General features: G+C 43.6%; 2 protein-coding genes across 3 annotated transcripts in view; one reads left to right on the top strand and one right to left on the bottom strand.

Annotated features, from left to right (window-relative positions):
* Positions 1–6,056, bottom strand: part of ATM (ATM serine/threonine kinase) — a 117,934-nt gene extending 111,878 nt beyond the window's left edge. Inside the window, exon 1 of the mRNA XM_074957569.1 lies at positions 5,932–6,056. The gene's annotated coding sequence lies outside the window, so the exon portion shown is untranslated. The remainder of the gene's footprint in view (positions 1–5,931) is intronic.
* Positions 6,057–6,102: 46 nt separating this feature from the next.
* NPAT (nuclear protein, coactivator of histone transcription) overlaps positions 6,103–14,046 on the top strand; it is a 33,026-nt gene continuing 25,082 nt past the window's right edge. For both annotated transcript variants that reach the window (XM_074957546.1, XM_074957537.1), the window contains exons 1-3: positions 6,103–6,247; positions 10,144–10,262; positions 13,178–13,238. In XM_074957546.1, the coding sequence (XP_074813647.1) occupies positions 6,211–6,247; positions 10,144–10,262; positions 13,178–13,238 (217 nt within the window). In that variant the 5' untranslated portion in view covers positions 6,103–6,210. The remainder of the gene's footprint in view (positions 6,248–10,143; positions 10,263–13,177; positions 13,239–14,046) is intronic.

Genomic DNA, 14,046 nt, shown 5'->3' with positions numbered 1-14,046 from the left:
CAAGCTACGACCTCTTACAGATTAGAAATTTATATGGATAATGCAAAAGTCCAGTTATATTACATAGGCTTTAAAAAACAATACAACCCTCATGCTTCTGAGCATAAACCAACCACTAAATGATGGGAGCTAGCAACAAAAATCAATTATTTTCTCAACTCTACTCCCCATATGGCCATGTTATTCCATAATTGTCCACCACAGAGTTTCTTGCACTCTTCTCTGAATGATCACTGTTCAGAGACATAATACTGGACTACATGGACTGCTGGCCTAGTCCACTATGGCAATTCCTATGTTCCTAATACTTATTGTAAAATATACAGGAAGTGCAATATAGCAGCCATAACATTGCAGTAGAAAAACTTTGAAAAGACACTGTCAATTTAAGTGATATGTAAACAAACTTCTTGTTACTAATATGAATATCACAATATCACAGATTATTGAAACTGTAACAACTATGAAAATCCAAGTTATGTTTCACTATTTATGCTGTTTGTTTACTTTTAATCTCCTGAATCTAGGCAATGAAAATGCATTTAGTCTTTAATCAATTTCACTTTTATTTATTGTCAATTTGTTTGAAGTTCTTAATGAAGCAACGTTTAGGTTACTGCAGGGAATATTTGTTTGAAGGCAATTTTTACTATTGGAGTGCTTTTTAAAAACCTGAACATGTTTTCATTGGTCTTAGGTTTAAGAAAGACCTGTTTTTAAAAAGAATTAGAAATTTAGATTTAGAAAAAAAGAATTTAGAAATCATAGTGTCACTTGGAATTTCCTGGCATTTAAATACTTTGCCTCCTATTTAGCATTATGTTAAGCTCATTACTACATTCAATATGTAATAAACAGAAATTAAGAATTACTAGAAAGAAACTAACACACCACTTAATCCTAGCAGGAACAGAAAAACAGTTTGTTCAGATAAAGCAAGACCTGACAAATATTCTTTCAAACACCTTCTCACTTTGCAATTGTTTTGATTTGATAAACAAAACTTACATTTTATCCTTTGAGATGTTTCATGTTTAACATTTGTACGCTACTTCAAAACAAAACAAAAAAAACCCCACGAGTCTAAAAGAATGTAGAACTTGTAAAACCAGATGCTGCCTAGTATCAGATTGATCAGTAATACTTTTCTCACATTGACTTAAACAAGAAAGACTCAAAACAAAGAATACATTAGAACAGAGGTGTATGCAGGCTAAAACAGAGTCCTAAAATTCAACCTTTGACTGACCTTTTCCTGTAACTTGAGGCTACAAATAAAGTTGCACCACCCTAGGTTCCTGTTGCCAGTGAACTTGAGCAATAAATAGGGCCCTACCAAATTCACGGCCATGAAAAACATGTCATGGACCGTGAAATCTCGTCTCCCTCCATGAAATCTGGTCATTTGTGTGCTTTTACTCTACACTATACAGATTTCACAGGGGGAGACTAGTGTTTCTCAATTTGGGCGTCCTGATCCAAAAGGGAGTTGCGGGGGAGAGGTCACAAGGTTATTTTAGGTGGGGGTCACAGTATTGCCGTCCTCACTTCTGCACTGCCTTCTGAGCTGGGTGGCTGGAGAGCAGCGGCTATTGGCCAGGTGCCCAGTGCTGAAGGCAGCACCCCGCCAGCAGCAGCCGCGCAGAAGTAAGAGTGGTAATACCATACCCATGCCACCCTTACTTCTGCGCTGCTGTCTTCAGAGCTGGGCAGCCAGAGAGCAGCAGCTGTTGGCTGGACACCCAGCTATGAAGGCAGTGCCCCACCGCAGCAGTGCAGAAGTGAGGATGGCAATACCATGCCATGCCACCCTTACTTCTGCACTGTTGCCTTCAGAGCTGGGCGGCCGGAGAGCGATGGTGGCTAACTGAGGGCCCAGTTCTGCAGGCAACAGCGCAGAAGTAATAGGGGTGGCAATACCATACCATCCTTACTTCTGTGCTGCTGCTGGAGGCAGCTCTGCCTTCAGAGCTCTGCACCCGGCCAGCAGCTGCTCCTCTCCAGCTGCCCAGCTCTGAAGGCAGCACCGCGGCCAGCAGCAGAGCAGAAGTAAGGGCAGCAGTATTGCAACCCTCCCCCTCCACAACTCCTTTTTCGGTCAGGACCCCTACAAATACAACACTGTGAAATTTCAGATTTAAATAGTTGAAATCATGAAATGTATGATATTTAAAATCCTATGACCATGACATTGACCAAAATGGACCATGAATTTGATAGAAATAGCTTATTGCTAGGGTCCTATCTATCAAAGAGACTAGAAAAACAAGGAATGCAATGGCTGTGTACATTTATAGGTGTTATCATCAAGCATTTGGCAGTCTTTGGTGTGTAGTCTTTGGTGTGTGAAAGTGGGTACCCTAGATTTGCATGGAAGATGTGCTTATGTGCCATAAAGATGCAAAACTAATTTCTTCAAGTTAGCAGTCCCACAATAAAGTTTTTATATGTACGCTATATATTAGAAAACCTAATAAACAAATTAGCCTCTTTGTCCTATAGGCCAGGAAGAAAGAGAGCCAGAAACATTTTTTTATCTTATTTTAAATACTTTGGCAGTGTTCATATGCTGTGGTGGTGGGGGGCTAGTGAACATGCATCAGATCTGCTCCTTGTTTTGTATTCAGAGAGCATTCTGCTTCTTCTGGTGAGAAATATAGGTTTTTAGCGCTTTTTACTTGCTAACCCCTCAACCTCCATACCAGCCCAACTACAGCAGAATGAGCTCGATTCTGTTGTGGTTCTGTGCATGAACAGAATTAAATTCCGAGTGCAGGGGCAAATCTGTCCTCAGTTTTACCTGTGTAACCTCTCTGAAAGGAAGGATTTACATCAGTGTAACTGGGAGTCTAGTTTTACCTGCAGAAGCTTTATTAGAGACCATGCTCATGAGAGGGAAAAAACCCAGCTTAATTCTCAGATCCCAGCTTGACCCCGCAGGATTAATGGTTAGGGAGGAGTATAAAGATATTGCTCGAGCACGCAGTGATGTAATCAGGAAGGCCAAAACACAACTGGAGTTGCAGCTAGCAAGGGATGTGAAGGGTAACAAGAAGGGTTTCTACAGGTATGTTAGCAACAAAAAAAAGGTCAGGGAAAGTGTGGGACCCTTAAGGAATAGGGAAGGCAACCTAGTGACAGATGATGTGGAAAAAGCTGAAGTACTCAATGATTTTTTTGCCTCGGTCTTCAAAGACAAGGTCAGCTCCCACACTGCTGTCCTGGGCAACACAGTATGGGGAAGAGGTGAGCAGCCCTCAGTGGTGAAAGAACAGGTTAAGGACTATTTAGAAAAGCTGGGCATGCACAAGTCCCTGGATCCAGATCTAATGCATCCAAGGGTGCTGAGGGAACTGGCTGATGCGATTGCAGAGCCATTGGCCATTATCTATGAAAACTTGTGGCGATCGGGGGAGGTCCCGGACCACTGGAAAAAGGCAAATATAGTGCCCATCTTTAAAAATTGGAAGAACAACCACCCAGGGAACTACAGACCATCAGCCTCGCCTCACCTCAGTCCCTGGAAAAATCATGGAGCAGGTCCTCAAGAAAACCATTTTGAAGCACTTGGAGGAGAGGAAGGTGATCAGGAACAGTCAACATGGATTCACCAAGGGCAAGTCATGCCTGACTAACCTGATTGCCTTCTATGATGAGATAAATGGCTCCGTGGATATGAGGAAAGCAGTGGACGCGATATAACTGGACTTTAGCAAAGCACAGTATTCTTGCCAGCAAGTTAAAAAAGTATGGATTGGATGAATGGACTATAAGGTGGATAGAAAACTGGCTAGATTGTCGGGCTCAACGGGTAGTGATCAACAGCTCGATGTCTAGATGGCAGCTGGTATCAAGCGGCGTGCCCCAGGGGTCGGTCCTGGGGCCGGTTTTGTTCAACATCTTTATTAATGATCTGGATGATGGGATGGATTGCACCCTCAGCAAGTTCGTAGATGACACTAAGCTGGGGGAGAGGTAGATATGCTGGAGGGTAGGGGTAGGTCCAGAGTGACCTAGACAAATTGGAGGATTGGGCCAAAAGAAATCTGATGAGGTTCAACAAGGACAAGTGCAGACTTCTGCACTTAGGACGGAAGAATCCCATGCACCGCTACAGGCTGGGGACCGACTGGCTAAGCAGCAGTTCTGCAGAAAAGGACCTGGGGATTACAGAAGCTGGATATAAATCAGCAGGGTGCCCTTGTTGCCAAGAAGGCTAACGGCATATTGGGCTGCATTAGTAGGAGCACTGCCAGCAGATTGAGGGAAGTGATTATTCCCTTCTATTTGGCTCTGGTGAGGCCACATCTGGAGTACTGTGTCCAGTTTTGGGCCCCCCTCTACAGAAAGGATGTGGAAAAATTTGAGAGAGTCCAGCAGAGGGCAACGAAAATTATTACAGGGCTGGGGCACATGACTTATGAGGAGAGGCTAAGGGAACTGGCCTTGTTGTCTGCAGAAGAGAAGAGTGAGGGGGGATTTGATAGCAGCATTCAACTATCTCAAAGGAAGTTCCAGAGAGGATGGAGCTCGGCTGTTCTCAGTGGTGGCAGATGACAGAACAAGAAGCAGTGGTCTCAAGTTGCAGAGGGTGAGGTCTAGGTTGGATATTAGGAAACACTATTTCACTAGGAGGGTGGTGAAGCACTGGAATGGGTTACCTAGGAAAATGGTGGCTCCTCCATCCTTAGAGGTTTTTAAGGCCCGAATTGACAAAGCCCTGGCTGGGATGATTTAGCTGGTGTTGGTCCTGCTTTGAGCAGGCGGTTGGACTAGATGACCTGCTGAGGTCTCTTCCAGTCCTGATCTGCTACGAAAACACATTTTATTTTGAACTGCACATATATGACACAGATGATCCTGAAGGACAAACATGGGTTTCCATGGCACTGTGTTCAAGTACACAAAGCACTGCATGACAGAACTGAAAGGGGAGAGAAAATGACACCTAAACCCACACAACTAAGGGCAACACCACCAGCTAAGAGAAAGAGGGTGTGAGGCAGCCAGGGAGGGCCACAGGACCAAGTGGGAAGCAGGAGAATCTGAGGCAGCTGGGATGCAGGGAGGGCCCCAGGTCTGGGAAAGAGGCAGGAGGATGCGAAGGCGGGGGAGAGGGTAGGTGAATGTGAAAGAGCCCGGGTACGGGGGCCTCCCAGGTCCAGCACGGACAGGAGGATGCTAGGTGGCCGGGGCAGTGGCCCAGTTCTGGGGTGGCGGCCGGGAGATAGATGTGAGGTGGCCAGGAGTGGAGGGCCACCCAGGGGTAGGGAGATAGGGGTGGAAAGACCACAGGTCTGGGAGAGATGTGTGTGAGATAGACAGGAGTGGAGATGGCCGTGAGGGGCGGGGAAGAGAGATGGTCCTGAGGCAGCCGGGGGTGTGTGTGGAGAAGAAGAGTGCAGAGAGATGCCCGTGAGCCAGCCGCGGGCAGGGGAGGGCAGGGAGACAGTTGTGAGGCGGCCGGTAGGTGGGGGGGCAGGGAGATGGTTGTGAGGCGGCCGGAGGTGGAGGGGAGCGGGGGGGCAAGGAGACAGATGTGTGAGGTGGCCCTGGGGGGGGAGGAGAGCGGGGGGGCAGGGAGACAGATGTGCGAGGTGGCCGGGGGGGGAAAGGAACGGGGGGGGGGCAGGGAGACAGATGTGCGAGGTGGCCGGGGGGGGAGAGGAGCGGGGGGGGGCAGACAGATGTGTGAGGTGGCCGGGGGGTTGAGGGGGGCAGGGAGACAGATGTGTGTGGTGGCCGGGGGGGCAGGGGAGGGGGGCAGGGAGACAGATGTGTGAGGTGGCCGGGGATGCCAGGAGAGCCCAGGCTGCGCTGCCGGTAGGACCCGGGGACCAAGGCAGCCCCAGAATCTGAGCTCAGACTCGAGGCTCGGAGCACCCGACTCCTCCCCCTGCGAGGCTGAAACCGCCACCCGGAGCCAGTTACCGCACGCGGCGTCCCCAGTCCCCACTCTGCCTCCGCGAACGCGAGGTGCCGCAGGGCAACAGTCTCAGCGAAGCGAATACACATGCGCCTCCCGTCCCGTCCTCGCCTGGTGCGAACCCGGAAGCGGAAGGCTGCTCACTTCCGGCGGAAGGAATTGGGCGGGGCGGACGGCGGCTCCGAGTTTCCGATTCCGCGCCTTGGCAGTCGGAGGTCGCGGGGCTGGTTGGCTGCGCTCCCGGGGGCCGCCGCTGCCGCCGTGCCCCAGCCCCGCGCGGGGCCATGCTGCTGCCGTCCGACGTGGCCCGGCTGGTGCTGGGTGAGTCCGGGGACCGGGCGGGTCACGTCTCCCGCTCCGCAGGCAGCGCCCGCCGTGCGGGGCCGGGGCTGCAGCCACCGCTTGTCGCGGGGGCGGGGGCGAGAGCCGCGAGGGCGCCGGACTGCAGCCGTCGCTCCCTGGCGTTGGGGCCTCGCAGGCACCGGGGCTGTTCGACGTGCAACCGACGCAAACCGGCTGCGTGCAGGAGGCGTGGCCCGACCGCGGCAGGAGCAGACCTGCGCCCCGTGCCTTTGGGGTCGCGTTAAGGGAGGGCCCCCTAGGGCCAAGGGCTGCCGCGCACGGCAGTTGCTTGTGCCGCTTCCCTGCTGTTGCTTGTTCGCCACTGACAACGTGGTCAGGGCTGTGTAAAATGCAGAAATACAGAGCGCCTCTGCCAGTGGCTGTTCCCTGCTGTGCCCTCGTGTTACAACAGAAAAAAGACTCGCGACTCCCCTCCCACCTCGCCCTAAAGAAAGAGAGTAGCACTGACCTTCCCTGGATCTGGTTGCAACACCCCAGCTGAGAACACGTTTATGCCACACATATTTTACTCTCTGTGGCCCTGTCTTAACACAGTCGTGGTATGCAAAAAGACCTGTCAAAATGCAAAGAGACCCGTGAAACAACATTAACAGGCCGTGTCTTAACTTGGGGAGAGGGAGCCTGTACTATCCCAAAAAGTGTAATCCAGATTTAGAAAGGTCATGTTTTCTTGTATCTTTCTACAAAAAGAAATCTGGTGAATGAGGTCTAGTTAAACTTCGGATTACCAGAAGAATTATGTGGGTGACCCAGAATATTTAGACTGCCAAAGTTTCATTGAAAGAAAAGGAGTACTTGTGGCACCTTCGAGACTAACCAATTTATTTGAGCATAAGCTTTCGTGCTCTACAGCTCACTTCATTGAATGCATCCGATGAAGTGAGCTGTAGCTCACGAAAGCTTATGCTCAAATAAATTGGTTAGTCTCTAAGGTGCCACAAGTATTCCTTTTCCTTTTGCGAATACAGACTAACATGGCTGCTACTCTGAAAAGTTTCATTGAGCATCTAGTGTCGCTATGATTTGGACTAAGGGTCTTGAAATTTGGAAAGACATTGTCCTGCTGTCAAGGACATGCTCTTTGCCATTCTTATTAAAATTATCATTTATAAGCTATTATTAGGTTTTGTGAAGATAAATTGATTAATGTTTGTAAAGAACTAAATTAATAAGTTGAAATCACCATAGAAAAGCCCATGGGGACATAAATAATTTTGTATTCAGGGTTTGGTGATGTGCAGTAAATAAGGCCTGGAGCCACATATTGAACCACAAGGATAAAACAAAATATTGGATAGCTGCTCATTAAGTGAGCACTGTTCATCCAGTGTGCTGAATAAGGCAGGGGACGTGTAGAAAAAATAGTATATGATGTTTTAATTAGAGGTTGTATCATAACACCATCTAGCGACACCATCATAGGACCCAGCCGCACCATCAGAGGCTCATTCACCTGCACATCTACTAACGTGATAGATGTCATCATGTGCCTTGTACATTGGCCAAACCGGACAGTCCCTACATAAAAGGATAAATGGACACAAATCAGACATCAGGAATGGTAACATACAAAAGCCAGTAGGAGAACACTTCAGTCTCCCTGAACACTCAATAACAGATTTAAAAGTATCCATCCTTCAACAAAAAAACTTCAAAAACAGACTTCAGAGAGAAACTGCAGAACTACAATTCATTTGCAAACTTAACACCATCCATTTGGGCTTGAATAGGGACTGGGAGTGTCTGGCTAACTACAAATCAATTTTCCCTGTCTTGGTATTGACATCTCTTCATCAATTATTGGGAGTGGACAACATCCACCCTGACTAAATTGGCCTTCAACATTGGTTCTCCACTTGTAAGGTAACTCCCTTCTCGTCATGTGCCAATATATATTTATACCTGTATCTGTAATTTTCTCTCCATTTATCTGAAGAAGTGGGTTTTTTACCCACAAAAGCTTATGCCCAAATAAATCTGTTGGTCTTTAAAGTGCCACTGGACTCCTTGTTGTTATCATAACACATGTATGCAATTGGGCAAGGGCAACCTTAATCCTGGTAATTCATAACTTTTGAGTGTTTGATTTTACAACTTTAATGTTCTTTGAACATAGCTCTCTGTGTGTGTATTACTGTAAGCATATTGTCATCCTATGCAGCTATGGGTATGTTTATGTTGCATTTTAAAACCTGTGGCAGTGAGGCTCAGAGCTTGGGTCTACATACGTGGGCTCATGCTGCAGTTCAGCTCAGGCTTTGAAACCCATCCCCTTGCCCAGGATTCAGAGCTCAACCTCCAGCCCAAGTCTGAATGTCTACAGATCTGTTTTTAGTGCAGTGGCACAAGCCTGAGTCTGTAGACAGACCAGGGCTCTGAAACTCCCTCTTGTGCATTTTAAAATGCAGTGAAGACGTACCATGTGTTTCAGGAAGTCATAGAGAGAGCAATGGTGTGGCTGGATTTTTAAAAAATATCTGAATAATTTTGACATCGAAACATGGGTACCGAATTACAGGCTGTGCCAGTAGTGTTACACAACTCTTCATGATGTTAACTATTCATCTTAAGGACCAAGTACAAATATTTCCATGATGTATAGCATTGCAAGAACTAGCTTCAGTGAATTGTGGGGTTTTTAATTTTTATTTGATGCATCATGTGTTGAACACTGATGTGGACCAGAAAGAGAAGAAGGCTTTGATTTGATCTGATCTTTTTGTCAGTTCTAGGAATGGTATTTTATAAGAGACTAATTAGAGGTAGATATTTGGGACTGGAATCCCATCAGATACATTTAAAATAGAGTGGCTAAAGCACCATCCAGTGTAGCACAGGGGCAAGTATGCTCCGGCATGGAATAGACAAAATGACATATTATCATGATTCTGTGTTCTGGATCCTATATACAAATTACTCCTTTTAGTGCCTGAAGGAATTTCAGCATTAAAATGGAAGTTAAATAATTATACACACTTCCTAAAGGTTGGAAATATTTTTGAGGTAGGAATTTCTGTCTATTTCACATTAAAGTAACTAAAATGGGATCTGAGGTGCAGAGGTGCACAAGAGACTGTTGGTATCTCTACTGAATATGAAGTTTACAGCATGGAAATATGTTACTTTTCCACTTATGCCATCTGCCAGTAATGTTAATGTTTTTGAAGAAATTTGAACATGTTTTAACGTTGCTCATGTTTTTTCTGTTTTGGAACTGTTATATATGCACACCGAATCTTGATTGTTGTATGGCAGTGCATTTTATAACAATGTACTGTAGAGTTCCATTTCATTTAAAACTGGAATTTCTGGCTCATGTACAGAGCCCTGGATATAAAAGCAGATATCTGCAGATATGCAGGGCTCTAGATATAAAATTTGGATCCGCATCCATCCACAATCTGCAAACGTGGTCCACGGATATCTGCAGATTTGCAGGGCTCGATTATATATTGCTCAGATTGTCAATTTTTTCTGGCAAGAATTGTATTTTTTTTGTCTATCGAGAGATATGCACAGCTGTTTCTGTGTAAACAATAATAGTTCTTTAGGTGGTACTAATAGTTAGTTTTAGTCTTGAAAGTAGCTTTGTTTGGATTTATGTAGCACAGCATCAGCAATGTTATGTGCAATCTTTTTTTTTTTTTTTTGACAATTAGAGAAATGTATGGAAAAGGAGCTATTCTTTCAAAATATAACTTTTCTTTAATTTTTGTCAATTGAGTCCATAGATAGTTGCTATATTAGTATTCTTAATTAATATGTATAGTTGTATCGGAACGTTGACATCTACCACGTGTAGCATGGAGAAGCAAGTAACAAAACTGCAAAACTTTCTGTCTTGTCTGTTACAGGGTATTTACAACAGGAGAAGCTTTTAGCCACCTGCCGTGAATTTATATTGGAAAGCTCAGATTTAAAGGAATATGCTGAGCACTATACAGAGGAAGGATTTGTTCCAGCCTGTTTACTGGTGAGTTCATCTTTACAGCACACAAGATAAAGTTATACTGTGGTATAGTCTGAAAATCTCTCCTAAATAATTTATTTTTCCATCCACACAGACTTCTGCACTTTTAGAATGTGAGTAAACTACACAGCATCTACCACTCAGAGGCTGTTTGAAATGTTTGAATAGTTTGAAATAGTAACCTCTCTCTCTCTTTTTGGCATCACATAAAGCACTGTATGTGCCCAGCTGCCTCTATCCTACATTGCTGATAATACTGAAGGGTAGATATCTAAAAACTTTACAAATTCAAGAGTAAAATATGCAGAGGGTATTGAAAGTGTTTAATTCAATCTGTTTTGTAGCTGTGAGCAAGGAGTTACTTTTGGTAAAGTATTGCAAGAAGCTACATTGATTACAGGGCTGCTACAGTTATTTAAAGTAAGAGTACTTTATTATGAGTGTGACAATCTTTATATCGTGTAGATGTAACATTTAATTACAGTCTGTTCCACGTAAATATTAACTTGAATTAGATAAATCAGTTTCACTTAAAGATCTCAAATTTGTGCATGCTTACTAGCACAACTAGAAGTCTGGTGAATGCATTGATTCTTTCCCAGTTTGACAACTGTAATGGCTTCCTCACTTACTACCCTTATCTATTCCAACTGAGGTGTAATTTGTCTATAATCTTGTCACTCATGATTTGTTTATTAACTATGCATGTAAACATAACTACGTTAACTCTCTCACTTCAGTGGCTGCCCTTTCTAATGCACTCAAAATGAGGTTTTGACTAGCGTTCCAAATGGCATGGCTTTGATTATTGTACGTGGAACTTTGATATTCATATTTGCACCAACTCACAGCTTTCATTCTATTTTTCTAATACACCATTTGATAACTATGAATCCTTGGCCTGCAATATTCGAGGTTGGTGGAAATCTCTCCCTTGTGAGATCCCTGTTTCTGACTCACCAACTCAAAAGAGGACTTAAAATGGTTTACCTAGTTATAATCATTTAATCAGTCATGTTGCTAGTAGCCTACTGGGCTGTCTGAATTTCAGTTCTGAATTCAGCTGCGACAGTAAGAATTAGATAAATAAACAAAAGGGAGAGAAAGAGATTATGTGGGTTATTAAAGTAAATTATAATGATATATTCTTTTATTTTATAACTTTCAATATGGAAAATATATAGACTATTTTCCTTTTCTTGGCAATATTTTTTTTTTCCTGTTTCTAAATGCAAGTGATGTTAGGAAATTCCATAGGACCAAAATCTCATTAGAGTTCACATGCTTTATAATTCAAGAGAGCTTTTAATAAGTATCAGAGGACTATAGGTGATTACCAATATCAAACAAGACAAGAAACTGAAACTAAGGATAGTGGTAATTTGAAAATCCTAATTCTCTGTGTGTCACCTAAAATCATGGTGTAAAGAGAAACAAAGGGTTTGTGTGTCTGTCTACATTTTGTCTTTGCCGGGGATAGACCAGGAATGAAGCCTTAGAACTTTTAGTAAGTAATCTAGCTAGGTATGTGTTAGATTATGATTTCTTTAAATGGCTGAGAAAAGAATTGTGCTGAATAGAATAACTATTTCTGTCTGTGTATCTTTTTTGTAACTTAAGGTTTTTGCCTAGAGGGGTTCTCTATGTTTTGAATCTAATTACCCTGTAAGGTATTTACCATCCTGATTTTACAGGGGGGATTTCTTATTTCTAATTCTATTTTTATTAAAAGTCTTCTTGTAAGAAAACTGAATGCTTTTTCATTGTTCTCAGATCCAGGGGTTTGGGTCTGTGGTCACCTATGCAAATTGGTGAGGCTTTTTATCCAACATTTCCCAGGAAAGGGAGGGTGCAAGTGTTGGGAGGATTGTTCATTGTTCTTAAGATCCAAGGGTCTGGGTCTGTAGTCACCTAGGCAAATTGGTGAGGCTTTTTACCAAACCTTGTCCAGGAAGTAGGGTGCAAGGTTTTTGGGAAGTATTTTGGGGGGAAAGACGTGTCCAAACAGCTCTTCCCCAGTAACCAGTATTTGTTTGGTGGTGGTAGTGGCCAATCCAAGGACAAAAGGGTGGAATATTTTGTACCTTGGGGAAGTTTTGACCTAAGCTGGTAAAGATAAGCTTAGGAGGTTTTTCATGCAGGTCCCCACATGGTGCAGATGGTTTGCTGTAAAATTATTAAAAACTCTCACTTTTGGCAGCAACTCTCCTGAGGTGTCTGTTCTCTTATGAACATGTTGTTCTGCCTCAAGCTGATGGCCTTCACTTGCGTGCACGTTGCAGCTATTCCCGAACAACCAAAAATGACACTGCCTAACTTTCTCCTGCCTCTAACTCTATTATCCCCTAATAACAAGAGCGAATTAAAGCAAGTTAACGTATTCTTGGCTGATATATCCTGGAATGGCTACTCTGCAGAAGGCTGTACGCTTAAAAATTTCTATTATTGTTGAGGAATGCATTTTGTCCCCGAATTGCACTTTTTGCATCCTCAAGAGAGCAGCGTCAGCAGGGTAATCTACATCTATTTGTGTCTGGGTCTACATGGTGTAGATCAGTGGTTCTCAAACTTTTTTACTGGTGAACCCTTTCACATAGCAAGCCTCTGAGCGCGACCCCCCCTTATAAATTAAAACCACTTTTTTATATATTTAACACCATTATAAATGCTGGAGGCAGAGCGGGGTTGGGGTGAAGGTTGACAGCTCGTGACCCCCCATCTAATAACCTTGCGACCTCTTGAGGGGTCCCAACCCCCAGCTTGAGGACCCCTGGCGTAGATCCTAAAAAACTACAAGAACTGAATGCGTTAGGACTCAGTCTTTTTCACAGTTTGAGTAATGTAATAGAAGAGATAACATGTAGGCTGCTGCTGAAGATTCTTTAATCTAACACTGATCTTTTTTTTTTTCCTTTCAGTCTTTGTTTGGAAAAAACTTGACAACCATTCTTAATGAGTATGTAGCCATGAAAACAAAAGGTAAGCACTGAGGATCAGACATCTGCTGTATAGCACTTCATTTTCATTTATCTATTTAGGTTGTAAACTCTTTGGAGTAGAGACAGTGTGTCTCTTTCTCTCTCTGTACCTAGCACAAGCCCCAGTCTAGGTTGGGACCTTTAGGTTCTGTCACAACACAAATAATCGTTAATTTGATCAGAGTTTTAAAAGAAGATGTCTGCTATCGTAGCTAGTAATTGTGTGCATGCTTTCTCACTGAAAATTTGAACAGACTCTTTAATATAGCAATGGACAGAAGTGTATCTGAGGCATAAAGTAAATGTAGGTTCATGATTATAGAGTTGTACTGTTTGTATATAGAAAAATAACCAGACGAAACTTGCAGTGCATGTGTAAAATTTGGCTTCCCTGTCTTGATTTCCTTAACCTTATTTAAAAAGTTCAAAATGAATTATTAACATTTTGTGTGGATAGGAGAGAGAAAAGTGCAACTGTTTTTTTTTAAAAAAAGCAATTAATGAGGGTCTGTCTTCCACCTCGTTTTGTTCACCGTTGACCTCTGTGCAAGTGACCAGACTTTGCTCTGCTGGTGCTTTGTGAGACTTGGGGTTGGAGGGCGTACAGTGTAGTTAAGTGTATGACCTTAGATCGCTGTATAAAGAACTGCCATGTCTTGAATATTTGTGTAATGTTGTTTTCCTCACTTATTTATGTTTAATAAAAATTTTAGCTATAAGACACAAATTTAATTGCAGCAAAATAACATTTACTTGGCATCTTGAAGAACATTATAAAGAGGTCTGTCTAAATCTGGGGAAGGTGACAT

This window comes from Natator depressus, chromosome 1, assembly GCF_965152275.1.
Source record: "Natator depressus isolate rNatDep1 chromosome 1, rNatDep2.hap1, whole genome shotgun sequence".
Lineage (NCBI taxonomy): Eukaryota > Metazoa > Chordata > Testudines > Cheloniidae > Natator > Natator depressus.
The sequence above is the reverse complement of the archived record's forward strand: the minus strand, read 5'-3'. Positions and strand labels throughout refer to the sequence as shown.